Source organism: Sciurus vulgaris (assembly GCF_902686455.1).
Source record: "Sciurus vulgaris genome assembly, chromosome: 8".
NCBI classification, from domain to species: domain Eukaryota; kingdom Metazoa; phylum Chordata; class Mammalia; order Rodentia; family Sciuridae; genus Sciurus; species Sciurus vulgaris.
The window spans coordinates 102,506,183-102,524,301 of NC_136468.1; the positions used below are offsets into that span (position 1 = coordinate 102,506,183).

The 18,119-nt window shown below is 38.8% G+C and overlaps 1 protein-coding gene across 4 annotated transcripts in view; it reads right to left on the reverse strand.

Moving 5' to 3' along the window:
* GLI3 (GLI family zinc finger 3) overlaps positions 1-18,119 on the reverse strand; it is a 274,948-nt gene that overhangs the window by 244,634 nt on the left and 12,195 nt on the right. For all 4 annotated transcript variants that reach the window (XM_079149884.1, XM_079149883.1, XM_079149885.1 and 1 more), the window contains exon 2: positions 15,250-15,414. In XM_079149884.1, the coding sequence (XP_079006010.1) occupies positions 15,250-15,373 (124 nt within the window). In that variant the 5' untranslated portion in view covers positions 15,374-15,414. The remainder of the gene's footprint in view (positions 1-15,249; positions 15,415-18,119) is intronic.

Below are 18,119 nucleotides of genomic sequence, written 5' to 3' on the forward strand. Positions count from 1 at the left end.
CCATGAGAAGTTTAAAGAAGGAGGTGGAGGTTTTCACCTATCTATCTTTTAAAATATTTCATGAGTGGTGATAAGCATTTCTGAAAATGAGCATTCACATAAACAGCTGATTGAAATGTAAGTTGCTACAATTCTCTGAGCTAATTTGATAAGATGTATTCAAAGCACACAGATTTGTTGAGGATTTTCATAGAGAAACAAAAATGTCCAATGACAAGGAATTGGTTGAATAAATTAGACAGTCATTAAGCCCAAGCTGGAGAAAAACAGTCCATGACATGAAAAATGCTCCCCACTTATGGTGGTCTGAAGATGGCCAATTAGAAAATGAATATGGAATTAGAAATAATACCAAAATGCAAAATGTTAATGGTTATGTCCAAGCAGTGAGATTCCAGGTCACATTTATGTTGTCCTTCATGCATTTCTGAATTTCCCAGTGAGCAGGGATTCTTTCAATAAAAATAAACAAAAGTAAGACTGGAAAGCAGGGAATAGTGTGGGTCACTCAGGGCTGAGGCTGTGGGAGCAGGCACTGAGGCACCAGTTAGGTAAAAGGGGCTCTGCCTTCCTCAGACTTCTGCAAGTTCCATTTTCACTTAAAGTAAATAACTACTATATAATGAACCACCTCATCGTCCTCAGATGACGTGGCCTCTTCTCCAAGGGTCCCTGTGAAGAGCAGACTTGGACCCTTCCCTCTGGTGCATCTGAACGCTGCTGCCTAACTTTCCATTAACAACGCTCCCTGGCGTCTGCCTATAAATTCCATGCTCAAAGAATAAATTACAAATATGGGTTGGTTGAGAGCCTCAGTGTTTAGGGGTCTGGTAATCAAAGTTTATTGTACTCTTGGTTTTGTTTCTTTTTTCCACTCCAAAAAGTTTAAAGCAACTAAATTAGCATCAAAGAAATTTACAAAAGCTCTAAGTGAAGCCATGATGAAATATGGCTACATAAAACCAGATGCCATAATAGAAGACTGTGCAAAGCACTCCAGAGGATGTTCAAGAGGTTTGAAAAAGGGCTACGGTCTGGCAGCCATTAGTCACACAAAGTCCCGATGTTCCTCCTAGCAGCCACACACACACAGACACCAGTAAGTGAGTGCAAAACACCGAGGTCCTTAAGGAATGATTCCAGGTCTAGGTCAAGGAAAGACGCATCTCCGATTTCAGAGGATCCACTGCATTGTGGCAACTACCTATAATCATCAAGACTTGAGCCAAAATTGGGTAAAAAAATCTCCCGTGATTTGCAAATAAAACCAGTGTCCACAGACTATTCAAAACACCTGGAATTGTTTTTGACTCAATAGTATGATGGCACCTTTTGGACTAACCTAAAAATCTTTGGTGGTTTTTTTTTTTTTTTTTTTTTTAACCTAAGATGGACCCAAACATGGGATTTAAACAGTTTAATAATAAGAGAATTCTGAATTTCCTTTTCTAAACTAAGATTATATTAACTCATTCCTCTCAAGCTGCTCTTATTTACCTGACATCTTTGCTATTCTTTTATGTTCTTCTAAATCCCTCTGGAACTTAAGTGAAAATCATGGAGACAGAATATTTGAAACGGGAAGTTCTTTAAATCATAGGAACCACGTTCCTTATTTCAGAGATAAAGCAATGGACAAGGAGAATCTTTTGAATTCTTAATGTGCAGCCCTTACACAGTCAGTTAGGTCATAAGTATGGTTAGCATGCCACACTGCATAGGAGAAAAATTCAGTTTCCTGGTCCCTAATCACTGGGGAGTCTCTGTTCTTATAATTATTTCTTCAAAGAGCAATTCTAATCACACAACCAATATTTTCCCAGAGAAAGTTAGCTCCAAAATCTACCTGTACATCACTGCTCCTGGTAAAGACTGGATCATAGAACGCTTTAATATCCCAGGAGAAAAAAGGGTATAAACCCATAAAGTGTTGCATGAAATAATTCCAAAGGATTTACCCATTCTCTGAAGCCTATCCATGAACTTCAAGGGTTCCAAGGATGTTGGAGAAATTCCCACACTACAGAAGATGGCTCATTTCTCTTAGATACCACGCTAGTCTTGAGGTGGCTACCACCAAGGGCTCAGAAAACAGATATTATCTTCGTGAGATAGTATTTCTATAAAAGGTTAACTATTCTCTTCTCTTTGTTTCCTTTTTTTTTTCCTTTGTTTGTTTGTTTGTTTGGGGCTTTTTTTTTTTTTTTTTTTTTTTTTTTTTTGGTACCAGGGATTGAACCCAGGGACACTTTACTACTGAGCCACATCCCTAGCCCTTTCCATTTTTTATTTTGAAACAGAGTCACCCTAAGTTGCTTAGGACCTTGCTAAGTAGCTGAGGCTTGCTTTGAGCTTGTGATCCTCCTGCCTCAGCCTCCCCAGCCACTGGGATTACAGGCATGAGCCACTATGACCAGCTTCTCTTTCTGAAGCAAATATGTCTCACTTCTATTCAAAAAGGAAAGCTCCCTCCCTCACAATTAAAGTAAGACATTTGAAATTATACTAGCATGTATGTATATGTAAGCTTTGTACTTTTATCATTAGTATACTCTAGTATAATGAAGTTCTATGTTTAATACATACTGACTTTCTACCTGTCCCCAACTTGTCCTTCAACAGCTTGAATACCACAGATCTAATCTAGAATACTGATGAAGCTGTATTTTATAGCTTGGCCCCAGTTAATTTATGCATTTCTTTACTATGAAATGAAAACCTGTTTTCTTTCCTACAACTCACTCCCAACCCTGACCTTAAACAAAAGGAACATATTCTATAGAATCTTTCTTAAAAAAAAAGTGTGGGGGGGGGGACAGGGTTAAGAGATTTGCAAAGCACTTTTTATCCTTTCTGTCCTTATGATCAATTGTTAATAGAATGAATCAAGATATAGATACTTTGCAGATATTCAAATGAAGGTCTAGAACAGGTCTACGTAGGACCATCTTCTTCTCCAGTCTAAAGAAACTGAAACAGGAGAAATACCTCATGCTAAAGCAACCATGAGCCACCAGCAGAGCAAGCAACAGCAGACATTTTTCTGCTGTCAACATTACACATCGTAACCCCCATGTCACCCCAATTTTTTAATCTTTGGATTTTCCTAGTATTCACAATTTATGCTAATAATGCATGTGTGTAAGAGAACTCATAGGTAGGCAGGTAGATAGGTAGAGAGATTTGTAAGCATTTTTTTTTTTCCAATTCACCCCGCTTTTGGGGTCAAACTAATGGATAAAAATATTCTGATTTTGTGTAAAACTGATCAAAGAAAGTGCTTTGAATTTATGTGAAAAAGTTTCCTATTAAGATGGTAGCTATTTTTTCAAACATGATTCCTTTTAATTGCGGAAAAGAGCCCAAAGGCTTTGTCAAAGGGCACATGTTTTCTATAAATCAAAACATAAATAAATGTGAGATTATTTCACTGGGCATACATATGGTTTTTGCTAAGTAAACTCTATTTATAAAACATTGTTAGCCTACACAGGAACTGCTGTCAACATTTATAGGAAAGGAACTTTTCTACTGCTCTGAATCTTGCCAGGATTTGAAAACAAGCCTAGGAACGTTAGTTTTTTTTAAGAAAGATTTGAGCTAAACTTAATATGAAATGGGCCGCTATGTGCTTTCTAGTTTCTAAATGCTTTAAGGAATCATCAATAGAATATTAGATTCATATAATATCAGGAACTATTTATATCCCTGGGAACTCCATTATTTTTAACTATGCCATTGATTTTGTTCTTTCTAGAAGTTATCTTTTGGCTACAGGGAAGAGACTCAGATTATTTTCCTTACCACTGCCACAGACAAAAAAATATTCCTTAAAGAGTCTTTTACATCCATTAAAAGTTGGTATACAGGGCTGGGGATATAGCTCAGTTGGTAGAGTGCTTGCCTTGCATGCACAAGGCCCTGGGTTCAATCCCCATCATCACAAAGAAAGAAAAAAGTTGGTATACATTATAAGACTGGGAATTTAATTAGAATAAAAGGTACTCTATGTTTGTATATATAAGTCAAATTATACTCCACTGTCACATATAACTAAGAACAACAAAAATTAAAAATGTTTTAAAAAGTAAAATTGGTATGCATAATTGCCACATCATCTTCACCCAAGGTTCATTTGTCTGATCTCTTTTCTTTATATTCTCAACATAGAATATAAACACATTCTTCAGTCCCACTCAGAGTCCTCCAAACGAAGTTCTCTGTGAAAGGAATTAGCTACAAGCCAGCATGAACCAAGAGTCCTTGACAGCCTACAGCAGACCATACAAGGTAACAGTAATCTTAATAAAAATTTACATTCTCTATTTTCCATTCAACTTTTCTTTCTTGGACTCCAATACCTTCCAAAGCAGAATTTTTTCCTATGCTTTTGCAATCAATCCCCACTCCATGTGGATCTAAGCCAATAGCTACAGCATGGTTGTGAAGAGTTCCAGAAAGAGACCTCTCACTCTCTCACTCTCTCTTGTATTTTTACTATTTCCTGTGCAGTGGCATCTTCCTCAGTGTTAAGACTTGTCACCTCTTGGCATGAAATGCATTTGTTTTTATTTTTTAAGAAAAGTGCACACAAAGAATGAGTCCCTCTCTTGAGTGACAAAGGGAAAATGTTAGCAAGTTCCGTAAAAATAACTCAAAAGGATTTTAAAATCTGTATGTGAAACACTTAAATTTACAAGTTAATAAAACCTTTAAATATATACAATGATAACCTCACATGTAAATTATCTGCATATGATTAAACTGCCTTGGAAACAAGGTATGTCTTCTCTCCCAAATATTGTCCCAGAATTCCAAATTCTCAGCCTAACTTACATAAAGAATATCTCTTTGCAGGATATCGAAACAGAAAGGTTGCTTATAAAAATGCGATCAAGTTTCCAAAAAGCTTAAAGCTAGTGATAGAGTCATGGATATAGCTCAGTGTAGAGCACTTGTCCTGGGCTCCATCCCCAGCACCGCCGGGGGCAGGGAGTTGTGATAGATCAAGAAGAAAAACACAATATTTTCCATATCATTCATTGTAGTAATTTTGCTGATTAAGAGCTAGCTATCCTAATAGTAGGCACTAATGAATTTGAAATTATAAGGAAAGGCTGAATTCTCCAAAACTTCTGTTCCTAATCAATCACCAGAGATCAGTGACATCATTAGCGCCTTTGATCACAGCTCCTCTTTCAAGCTCAGATGGGGCTGGATTGATCCTTGCTGGCACAGAGAATGGAGAAACACCTAGGAATACAATTCACCGTGAAACATGAGAAGTCATCAGCAGCTCCCCCTGCTTCAAGAGGGACAGAGAGAGCACATTCCAGGGCGACCCAACACCAAACAATAGAGTCACCTCATTAAATCCAAACCTAATTCCCTTCTGAGTAGGATTCCCAAAGCGATTTAAGAGAGGAAGGGATGATAAGCTACTTTGCTTTCAAAGAATGTAGGTTATGAACCCTCCAGTTTGGTCTTCTTATCCAATATACCTACACAGGACAAGCCTCAAATCCTTTCTCCACAGGGGGAGGGAAAGTGTGGATCCCCCTCCCCCCAGTCTTTTGCCCATTACAAAAGCACTTACACAATGCAGAACTTCCACTTCTGGATTTCACTTCATAACACAAGTAATATGTTTAAAATAAATTTTAATTTGTTTTAAATTTCACTTAAGGAAACTACCAGTGACTCTACCCTGGCGCAAAAGAAAATCCTTGAATGCAGAGTTAACTTGTACGGTTTCAAAACACTTGGAGTACAGTCACTCAGAAAGTCCCCATCTGCAACAGTCGCACTGGGAAGGAAAAGTTTTAATTGATTCTTACTACTTCAGTTCCATTGTTGTTTGCCTCTTTCTCATCCTTATTTGTAATACCAGCCTAATTGAGCTTCGGGAACACTGGTGGAATGTAGTTTATTATCTCCCTCATCAGGTGATCAATGATTTCATTAATAAGACAGATAACAAAACTGTCATATCATCGACACTGTTATGAAAGATGATCCTAGCATCCTGCTCCATTTTCCAAGGTCTGGGGTTCTCCGTGGCAGCTCTGAGTCCATTCAATATTTTCCACAGACAGAGAAAAGTGAAAATCCATTTTGAAACCAATTTCAATTAGGATCCAGAAGCTGTTATCACAGGTGTCGCAGAATGGGCCCGTAAGTGGAAATGTCGCCTATCCATTCTGAAATGAAACCTTATCAGGGGCTACAAAGATGGCTGGGGACAGCCTATCTGTAAATTACTTTTCGTCCTGTGTTAACTCAACCTTAGTTCTGTCATATGGAATTCTTTCCATCCACTAGTAATAATCTAATGACTAAGTAGACACAGCACCCCAAAGGCTTTCAGCCAGGCACGGCTGTCCCCTTAAACATGGGTACAAATGCAAACACACTCAGGCCTGCAGGCCTGCAAAAGGTTAGGCATGCTTTCAATGATAGAACTAAAAGTTTATTATGGGAAATAAAAGAAGCCCGGCTCCACCCATTGCATTCCTGGTGATTTTTCAATTGCAAACTCCAAGACCCCGTTATTTCATTAATGCAGCACCCAAGTAGTGAGGCTTTTCTCTCACATCTTTCAGTCTCCTTTTAGCAAATTATCCCATGACGGCGGATTTATTCAGTCAAAGACCTCGGACTTTGAGAGGCAACAAAAGAATCAAGAGACTTTCTGGTCCACCTGCCTGGCGAATGATGAGGCAGGGAAAAGTCTCCCCCAGAGAAACCAATCAAACTATTGTGTGGCACAGTCAGACCTTTTCAGCTGTCAAGCCAGAGAGCAGAGAGAGAGATGAAAGAACAGGGATGAAGCTACCATTTACGGAACCATGTGGGAATGGTCTCCTAAGATTTAATAATTGGGATGGAACTCAACTTCTACAACTAAAGAAAAAAAAAAAAGGAGGAAGAAGAAAGGAAGAAAGAAACCAAGAACAGGAAAGAGTCGAAAGTTGAAAAAGGGGAGAAAAAGTGCAGGATAGAAAAAAAAAAAAAAAATAGCAGCCTGGGTTGTACCGGGACTTTTATGTAAAAATTTTCCGTACCTGAGATGAAGTCTTGTCTATAAAAGCAAAAAAAAAAAGAGGCTTCTGAAGAAAGAAGGAGAGAGAAGGAGAAGACTAAGCAAAGTCTTTCTTATTTTTCTTCTAGCTTATGGCTGCATTGAATGTTCAGATTCTCATTTTCTCATGCAATTAATTCAAAGTAAAAACAACAACAAAGCACCCTCATTACTATGGCTGTAATTTTAAACATAAAATGGAAATTTAAATTAGCCTAAAATGTACATTGTCCCGACACTGAAAAGAGACTCAGACTAGAAGGAACACTAGCGAGCAGTTTTCAAGAACATTTTATTTGTACTACAAATTCAACAGAAAATATTTAATTAGAAGAAAAGAAAACAACAGCAAGTATTGCTCACAGAACCTAAAAATCATGGATTCTTTTTAAAATCTGAAATAAACACAATGCCAAGCAGCTACTGCAGTTCTTATGCATTCTGTTATTGCTGGTGATTTAAAGGGTATGCATTAACTACTAAGTCAGACCTAAGGCACAGGTATTTGTTGAAATTTGGGGTGAGGGGAGGAGCTGGAATTGTCCCATGTGTTATGATGGTGACTACATGACCTTATGGAATTGTCAAAACTCACAGATCTGCACACCACAAAGAGTGAATTTTACTGTGTGTAAATTTAAGAAATAAACATAAACTAAAGCAGATGTACACAGAAAGGTTTCCATGCATACAAAGTAACAGGAGGTGTTGGAGTTTGCCATCACCCTGTCTGTGCAAGCTGCCTGGGACAGAGAGCCCTCCCCAGCTGGGGTGAGTGGCAGGAGGTAGAGGCCACCAGTCACTCCCCAGGGTGGGGAGATCTTCCTCCCACAATCACCCTTCGGCATCTTGGGCTTCTACTATTTAGTGGTGGTTTCTGATTCTGACCAGTTTGGTTCTGGAAATTTGAAACACACACGTCCCTCCTTGATCACAAGTAATCCAAGGCAACCCAGAAACTTTCCACAAGCAAAACACATCAAGCTGTGGATTCTCCCAAGCCTACAGAGCTGCAGCATAATGAGAGTGATGTTTCCTCCTGATTATCTGAGCGCCTTGAAGCTGTTCTTTTAGAGGAGGAATGTAACAGCTAAAGGGGTGGGGGGGTGACCTTTGCCCTTCGGGTAGCCACATGGCACAAAATTATTGATTTCATTCATTAATTTCATTATAGGACTATTTGTACTCAATGAGAAATAAACCCTAAATCTATCAGATTTGTTAAATCTAAACTTGTGCCAATTTCAGGACCAGTGTTCTCTGATTCCGGTTCCTACCACCTATTGGCCTCTCAGGCTAGGATCTGATGACCATGTCACAATTTTCTATTCGCCAATACTTTCTAATTCTTCTCAACCAAAGTATAACCATTCATAAATACCCACAAATGATATTGTGCAGAAAGCAGTGGGTTGAAACATATCAATAAACTAAATCCTGCCAAATCAAATCCAGGAGAGTCTATTACTGTGAATAATAAGAGCTAACCTGTTGAAGTATCCACTGTGCCAGAGTCAGAGAGATAAGTGTTTAGCTCAAAATCACACAGCAGTTTCCCAGCAGGACTAGGGTTCAAACTTGGCTCTTAGCTACACAACACTATTGTAAAGTACTTTGTTACAAATGCCCCCTGTACCACTGTCACATAGGTCTGGCAGGTCCATGTTGTACTTTGCGGGTTGATTTAGTACTGGCTGAGGCCCTCTTAGTTCAGCACAAAACATCAAATTGGGACAGGACATGGTGGGGAAGGTAGATAAACCAGATTTAATGAAGTTTAATGAAAATGTTAGAAATGAAGTGTTATGAGAAGGAGAAGGTGGCACATAGAATTTTTAGGGCAGTGAGACTATTCTGTAAGATGCTGCAATGGTGAATATGTGTCATTATGCATTTGTCAAATTGCACACAGTGTACAACTGCAAACCTAATGTAAACTGGGGACTGTAGTTTACAGTAAAAATCAATATTGGTTCAGTAATTCTAACAAATGAATCACACTAATGCAAGATGTTAATAAAATAGGAAACTGGGAACTGGGGGGGACATGTAGGAACTCTACTTTCTGCTTAATTTTTCTATAAACCTAAAACTGCTCTAAAATTTAAAGCTTATTAATTAAAAGCATAATTAAAAATTTGTTTAAAGTCAAGTGTCACTGAGTAGGTCCCAAAGGATACAAGACTACATGGGGAGAGAGACTGAGGACATACATTTAAGAAGAATTTAAACCCAAACTGATGTTAGCAAAACACTCACACTACAGAGAAACACAGGAACAAAGGCAAAGAGCCCTTCTGTTTAACCACAGTATACGTTATAGGATGGCACAATAGAAGAGCAGTGTATTAGACTGGAAAGTCAGGCTGGGGTCAGATTTTGAAGATGTATAAATATTAAGTTAAAGGCTTTAATCTTTATTCTAGAGATAGATGGGAGTCACTGAAGATTCTAGAGCAAGGATGTGGCCTAAACAGAATTGTAACACTAATTTGGCAGAAGCATGTCTAAAGCACTAGGAGAGACCAAAGTCAAAGTGGGTGGGCAGAAAGTCACTTAAATTGTTGAGGGAAGAGGTTGAGGGGATTTAAATACTGCAGTGTAGTAGGGTGGCTTAAAGGGACATATGGGTGACCACTATAATTACAGAAGAAAATCTCATAGGTCTTCAAAACTAACTGGACCTGAGAAGCTTGAGAGAGGGAGGGTAGAAGATGCTGGTGTGGTTTCAAGCCTAGGTGATCGCAGGAAAGGTAATATACTTAACCAAAATAAAAAGCACAGTGGTAGCCAGCATTCAGGGGATGTGAGTTTAGAGCCCAGGAGAGAGTTCAGATTAGTCAGCATCAGTCAGCTAGTTTAAAAACCCTAAAGCGCTTTTAAAAAAATAAGTAAATAAAATTGAATTCTAATTCAGCCCAAAGAACCCTACAAATGGTATTAGACCCTGAACGAAACAGTTCACCCAGGGGGGAAGGGGAGGTGTCAAAAAAAGAGATATAAGTACATGCTGATCCCAGTGCAAGACAATGGGCACAATGTCGGTTTTCAAGGTTCAAGAAACTGAAATAAGTTTTCTTCAAATTATTTTCCCTATTTTCTAATTTAAGGAGGCATTCAGAAGAAGGATAGAGAAAATTTGTTTTGTTTTGTTTTTGTTTTCTATTCTACCCTCCCTTAAGATAAGCACAATCCCATTTGGGATTTGTGCAACATCTTGAACTATTTTTCAGACATCTGAGTCCAGCAAAGTCAACCTTACTTTTGCCAAACATATTCCCCTTAATTTGAAAACCTATGTGTATTTTCAAGGAAAAACAGAATCCTTTTGTTTTGAATTCATAGCATTTAACTCATCAGCATTCCTTCGTCCTAACAGCAATGGCCAATCTTTGCAGAGCTCTTCCTATTACATGTGTTGGCCCAGTACAGACGTTGCCTCACTTAATCCTCCCAGCATAGGTCCTGTGAAGTAGGTGTGATTATTTTCTTGCTAAACAGACAAGGAAACTGAGACATTAAGAAGGTCACTGGCCACACTCATAGCTAGAGCTCAGCATTGCCAAAACTCAGCCCACTCTTTCAGATCCCAAAACCTGTGTGTCCTCCAAAACAAAATCCTGTAATATGAAATCCATTTTATCTGAAAGGCCTTTCCTCCTCTATCTGAGAGGTGACAAGGAAAAAAGGGGCGGAACATCTATAGGGACAAGAAACCTAAAACACATCCACTATGGTATATATGGTGTGAACTGCCTGCCTACTTCTGAACAGAATTAGGCACATAGACTCCACATAAAAAAGGTCAAGAAGACAAGAGCCCACAGTGGAGAACAGCAATGAATTTCAGATTTTCAACAAAACTCCCACCCCTCGTCAGGAGACGAACAGAGATCACAATGAACACCTGGGTAATTGGAAAGCACACTGCTGAAACAGGAAGTAACCAAAGGAAAAGTGAAAACTAAAAGCAAAAACATTTCCTTAGGTATTTACAGAATACAATACTTTCCCTTTACAAAACTCAAAGTGTTTTTAAGCAGAGAACCAAGCTCTGCTTTTGAAAGAAGCAAAGTGACCAGGGAACTTCCTCTCCATTATTAATCTAATAACTTTGGTTTCACATTGCTTGCGATTAGGATAACAATTTCTGCTTTCTGTCACCTTTAAGGTGTGTCCCTGTAACTATCAGGCCAGGCCTGATGAAAGATCCTGGAGATCACAACCTACCTCATTTATCATAAGTTTCTTCCTATTTTTAAAGCAGAATCATAGGTTAATAAGAGTTACCAGAATACTTCTCTAAAAAAGAAAGAAAGAAAGAAAGAAAGAAAGAAAGAAAGAAAGAAAGAAAGAAAGAAAGAAAGAAAGAAAGAAAGAAAGAAAAGAAAAAAAAAATCACAGGCCAAAAATGAGGCAAAACACTTCAAATTGAAGAGTGAATATTTGCAAGTGATACAGGGAAATTTTATAGGATGATGAGAATATGTAAAACATTGGACTTTAAAACTCTTATTATTTAGAAAACTCAGCATGTAGCTTAGAGTAATAAATCTATACCAGAAACAGATTATTACTTATTGTCTTAGCATATTAGCAGACTTGGATATTTTTAAGTTAGTAATGAGACCTAATATCTGAACACACATGTATTATATGTGAAAGTCACCACATCAGATGATACTGGAAGTGTTCAAAATTTTCAGAAAACTCTCCTTTGTCATTCCCATGTCATAAATAACACTAAAGCTTAAAACTGAGTTATGCACACCTGATACTATGGGCACACCATGGTTGCCATGTGAAGATATCAAAGCCTTTATAAATAGAGGTTCTTAAATGTTGCAAAAATCAAATCTAGCTTGTCTTTTCTCCCATACAAAATCTAAAGCAGTTTTTTACTTTTGTTATTTTAAATTTCCATCTTATGTAGCAAATGTCCTTCAAGATTTTTGAACCATGCATTTTGGCTGTGAGTCTGCGTGTGCTTAAACAAAACTCTATATGAATGTTATTCTAGGAGCAGATACTCAGCTGAAAAAAGCAAGAAAACAGACCTGCAAGGACATGCAGTGGAATGTGCGTGGTTTGGCTGAGAGGCTCACAATCAAGAACAAATTATACCACATAATAGCTGGAAAAGTTAATTAAGTCAACTTAACCAATAATTTCACCAATAACAAAACTTTTTTGTTTGTTTGATTTTAACTGTAAAAGGGAAGATGGGAGAGAAAGCACATACATCACATTCATTTGGTTCTTGACACTAAATTCATTTTTTGACTGTCCAGTTACAAACTGAAGCTCAGACCTTCGTAAAGAAAGCAGAAGAAACGCCTGGAAGCAGGAGCAATCAGTACTACCTGTCATAGCATCCAAATAATTCTATTTTCCTTTCTGTGAATAGCCTCGGTGTAGATATCCAGGTATTTCTGAAATGTTTATAGAAAGAAAGACAGACAGACTGACAGACAAATGAATGGATGACCAACAGTCATAGCAAGGGCAGCCACCAGCCAGCACATAATCGCACAGCACACCAACCTTTGAAACTCTGCACACCATGGCCTCTGAACCCACAGGACACAGGACCAAAGCCCACACACTGGTCTTTGCAGCCAGGACAGAGTGAGGGAGAATGTGTGACCAGGAAGGGAGCTTGCAAAACAAAGAAGCTTTGAAGTTCCAGCAATCCACACCCCTTACCACAGTCCCAGGACTGTAAAGAGACTCTAAACTAGTCAGATGAAAACTACAGAGAACTCTGTAAAAAGAATCATTGTAATTATTAGCACTCACATAAAAAAGAAAAAGTTTTGTTTTCCTTTCTTTTACTTTTTTCTCTTTTTAATTGTGTTTGCTCATTTTCCTGGAATCTTCCTGCCAGGTTGAAATCAGCAATTTAAAAATACCGTTTCCATTTTTCTTTTATTTGGTTGGATCTCTGTTGTCCAGTATTGAAAAGTCATCAATCCCTTAGAAGAAACAGGAACACTGAAAAAACAGTCAGGACTTGCAGGATTTCTAGGACAGCTATCATTCAGGCATGTGCCCTGCGAACTTGACTAATGAGTGTTTGCCCCCAAATGGGACAGGATTTATGGAAAAGATGCAGGCTTCAAGGGCACAGATGGCCAGAGTGGAAGGCCAGTAAAGTGTGGTTTAGGAAACAGATATGTAATTATTCCAAACTATAGGACAGGTTTTTGTAAGTCATGACTGCTCCTTCTCTGACTAGTTTTCTCTGGAACTTTCCTGCCCTCCATGGGGCTGCTCTGGTTAATTCTGTTGCTAGTCACCCTCGATAGGGTCATGAGGGGAACCTGTGGTCAAAATATGTCTCAAGACAAACAGGGCAGCAGTAAAATACTTCCTGAGCATGTGTCTGGTGTGAGAGTGGCAGAAGCAGAGCATCTTCCTAAGAAGGGATCACGGTGAAGACTGCTAGCATTCATAAGCAGGATAGTGGCTTCTGCAGGCTCCACACACTGCAATAGCATCTTCCATCAACCGCTCTGGTTCTTGCCTGTCCTCATACACATGTGCTCACACATACCACACACCCATGCTCCCCCATAGCCTCACCCACCTGGACTCTTTCTTCCTCACCCACAGCCACACATGCTTACCCACACCTATACAAACTATAAAGACAACAGAAAGTTGAGGTTTCATGAAGCCTGATGTGCAGAAAGCTCTTACCCTACAAAACTGTATTAATATTACCTAATAACCAATACTGTGTGTATTGATTCTATTTCTGAAATAATAAATTGGCCTAATTTTTAAAAACTGCAGAATATGAAACAGGATTGCATATTTTTTAAGGGGAAATATGCCTTCCATAACCACTTGGAAAAATAATGCAAATATTCTGGCTCAATTAAAACAAGCTCCAATCCTAAATTAAATACCACAAATAAAGGAGACATACAGACATATGTTCGCATATGCATATGTAAATTTATTATGGTAACCCAGACATAAATATATCTGCCAAAGGATCAATGCAAAACTGGACTCATTAGCTAGTAGGTTTGCCAGTCAGCTCCCTTCCTTCCCTGGCCACAGCCAGAGGCACCTACTCTTAAAACCAGGTGAAGGAATGAGACCAGAAGCACAGCAGTCAGGATCCTCAGGAATACCTATCCTTGGAGGTGAAGGTTTGGGCTACAGTTACATTCCAGAGCAGACTGTGACTATCCAATTGTGCATTTAAAAAAAAAAAAAAAAAAGTAAATCAACCTAATAAAATCTTTCTTGGAATAAATAAATTATAAGCCCACAGGCAAGGAGGGAGCAGGTTGGCTCATGCAAATCAGTGAGCCCAGATACACAGTATCTAGGAACTTGGAGAGTGGGCCAGCTTATTCAACCTAAGGGCACGTGGAGAAGTGCAGTGAAATTCAGAGAGGTCAGGAATGGCTGTGAAATCCACAAAAAGCAAAGGCCTTAATGGCCTACCAGGGTGGAAAAACCTGCAAAGGAAGCAAAGGTTACCACTAACCTATTCAGTCTGTTCTTACCACAGGGGTTTCTGGAATTTATTTTCCATACTCCATGCTTCAACTGAAATGCCTCTCAACACTTTACTTAAATTTTAGAAATACAGCATATAGAAACAGTAACTGTTATCTCTGAAAACAATTAAGTTAATTAAATTTGTATAATCCAACAGTGAAACCCACCTCAAGATACTAATGCTACCTTGAGATTCAACTGTTAAATTTTAAAATCCTTTAGTGTAGACTACTTAAAATTTGTTAAGGGGAGACCCTGTCGCTAATTTTGACAAGACAACTTTTTTGTCTTTTATAAAAATTAATTATTCCAACTCATATAGACTTTGCATGTGAAATGCAAAGCATTTTGAACTCTTGCCAGACTAATCAAGATGACTTCCAAAACGCCAAAACAGGAACTTCCTATAATAAATAACCTATCACATTTACATCTCAAATTAGAAAATTTGGAAGAAACCGTGTAGGTTGGATGCCAAAATAGAGATTACTAAAGCCTGTCCATTCCACACCCAGCCACCCATTTGCTTTCCTTAGCCTCTCATAGACCAAACACCGGTCCAGGTGCAAATGCTCAATTCCCAAGGAATGCAGAGAACATAAAAATGACTGCAGGCTTGGCTGCTGGTAATCCCTGTGACTGCTCACCATTGGAAGTGGTGCTGGAGGCCACCGCTTTCTCGCTGACATCTGTTCGAGTGGAGCATTTCACGATGGAATTCTCAACTTTCTTCTTCTCAGTGTTCGTGGAGCTGTGGGACTGGGCCTCCATGATGTCTTCTCATTACTTCAGCTCTCTTCTAAGAAGAACGCCTACAAAAAGTCACAGTGCCATCAGTAATGATGGAAAAGGAAGACTTCATTCAGAAGTGCCCATCACCTGTCACCTGAGCAGAGCCTAAAGCTTTAGCAAAAATTTAACATCTGAACAGCACTTCTCCACAGGTTTGCAGGCCATCATGCTTCCAAGTCCTCACAATCCAGTCAAATGCCATCCACACATGCAAAAGGAGAGCAGCAGGAAACAGCCACAATGTGGAAATTTTCCCATGATCTAAACACCTCAATCTCCAAATGTGTCTACAGTGTGAAACCCAAGTGCCACATTCCTCTTTGAAGCCATGTCTACAAATGTCTCTACAGGTAGTCAACTTTACTGGAAAGGATATTAGGACAACTTCAAAAGCAGGGCAGATTTTTTAAAATTATAAATTAGACGGATCAAAGAGTATCCACCCAGCCCAGGGGCGCACGCCTATAATCCCAACGGCTCAGGAGGCTGAGACAGGAGGATCTCAAGTTCAAAGCCAGTTACAGCAAAAGCGAGATGCCAAGCAATTCAGTGAGACCCTGCCTCTAAATAAAATATGAAATAGGACTGGGAATGTGGTTCAGTGATCCAGTGCCCCTGAGTTCAATCACCAGTACCATAAAAAAAAAAAAAAAAAAAAAAAAAGTGTCCAACTCAAAGTTCTGAATCAGAGGAGAATTTAGCCAGACAGTAATTTTTCCTTCATTTATGAAGATATCCAAACTGCAGTAAATTTCTCAATTCAAAATCATTCAGGTAAACCATATTCTTTAAACCTTCTTAAAACATGAGTTTCAATTCATTTGATGTTTAAAGCAAAGGTAATAGAACAGCATGCTCTCAATTCCACAAGGAAAAGTCAAAAGATCACTCAAAGCGAAGACTGGGATCACTTAGGAATATGAAAACTAAACTAAAGGCAAGTTCAGTTGTCTGTCTTTCACTAGCTTCATTCATGTGGTAATTGCTCTAACTCATCATTCATCAATTTTCACTCTATTTAGTTCATGTTCTCTTTTTGCAGTAATGTTCTACACCTACAAAGAATACAAGATGAAAAGTCCCCTCTCTGGCATGTCTTCACGTTTTCTTCAAGCTATCTAGATTGCAACACCCATGGTAGGCATTTCGTCCGTCTAGTCATCTGCTTATTCTTCCACAGTTAGCAGACGCCACAGTGTTCAATCAAAACAGTGATTTACTGAAATAAAATAAGCAACTGCTTAACTGGCTCAAAAAGTTAAAATGCCAGATGAAATATGTTTAGTCATTTTTAACTCATTTAGGCAAGGAAACTGCAAATTCTTTTGCATACAATAAATTCCCCTTGACCTAGATTTCAAGTAACCAGAAGGCTTAAGAACCAGAAGCCACATGGTACTGTGAGCACTGGCTCCTCCACTAACTTCCATTTCTTTTTTGAGATTATCCAGTGTCTTTCATTGGAAAACACACAAGTTATTTAAGAACAGCTTTTGTAGAATAAAAAGAAAAAAGAAGCACTAAGTTAAATTTACATATCAATTGTAAGATCCACTCCAAATTCAGAAACAGCCTTCAAACAGCATTGACAAAGGGTAGAACAGTGAAGGGGCTCCAGGCGTCCCTCAGCAGGTCCAAGTCCAAAGGCCAGGGCCACCAAAATGGTGCCCCTGGAGCTGTCCAGCACTCAACCTCCAGCAATCTGTTGCTAAGCCTCAGTTGTCTCATCTGTCAAATGACAGAATCAGACAGTAGCTTTAGATCCTTCCCGCCCCCACCTCCTCCTCTGGGGTAGGAGAAGCACATCCTCTTAAAGAACATGCTAAAAGTTAAGGATCTTCTTCCCAGAAATACCCTGAAATGCCAAAGTGTACATTTCATTTCCAAGGGATCACAGACCCTCTAAAACTTTTCCATGAGTCCTGATAAAGAATCTTTAAAAGAGAAATCTGGGATGGTCCCTTCTAGGTCTAACAATCTCAGAATGATGCATTAACTGGTTTTTAATGTTTCCCCAAAAATGATTTAAATATCATCTTCAAAGTATGTCACGAGAGGTTGGTTTGATGGTGCATGCCTGCAATCCCGTGATTCGGGAGGCTGAGGCAGGAGGATCATAAATTCAAAATCAGCCTAGGCAACTTAGGGAGAACCTGTCTCAAAATTTAAAAGTAGGGGGACAGAACTGAAGATGTAGTTCAGTGGTAAAGCATCCCTGAGTTCAATCTTCAGAATAATAATAATAATAATAATAATCTTATAAAGAAAATTAAAGTATGTCACAAGTACAACTCAACCTGACCCACATCACTGTTTCCTAGAGTGATGCTGGAACCATTTGTAACATTGTTGCTACAGTGCTTGCTAGGTATTCTAATTCCCAGGTCCAATTCTAAGGCAATGCATCTGTCTTGGAGGGTGGCACCTGGGAACTTGTATTTTAACAAGTGCTAATTGTCAGGCTCACTAAAGCTTTCAAACAGTTGTTCCACAAATTTATTTTTGCTCTCTGCTTTAGATTCGTAAAAGAGAACCTAACGGAATCCTTCAAAGACTAGACAAACTCATGAACAAGATGCATTCCAGAATACTGAATTCACACCTTACACAAACCTATCTCAGCATCCATCACAATGATAAACTTTTCACCTAGAAAAGTCCAGGCTGTAAGCCCCATGAAGACAAGGCTTCTATCTTCCCAGCACCTAGTACAGGAAAGATTGTT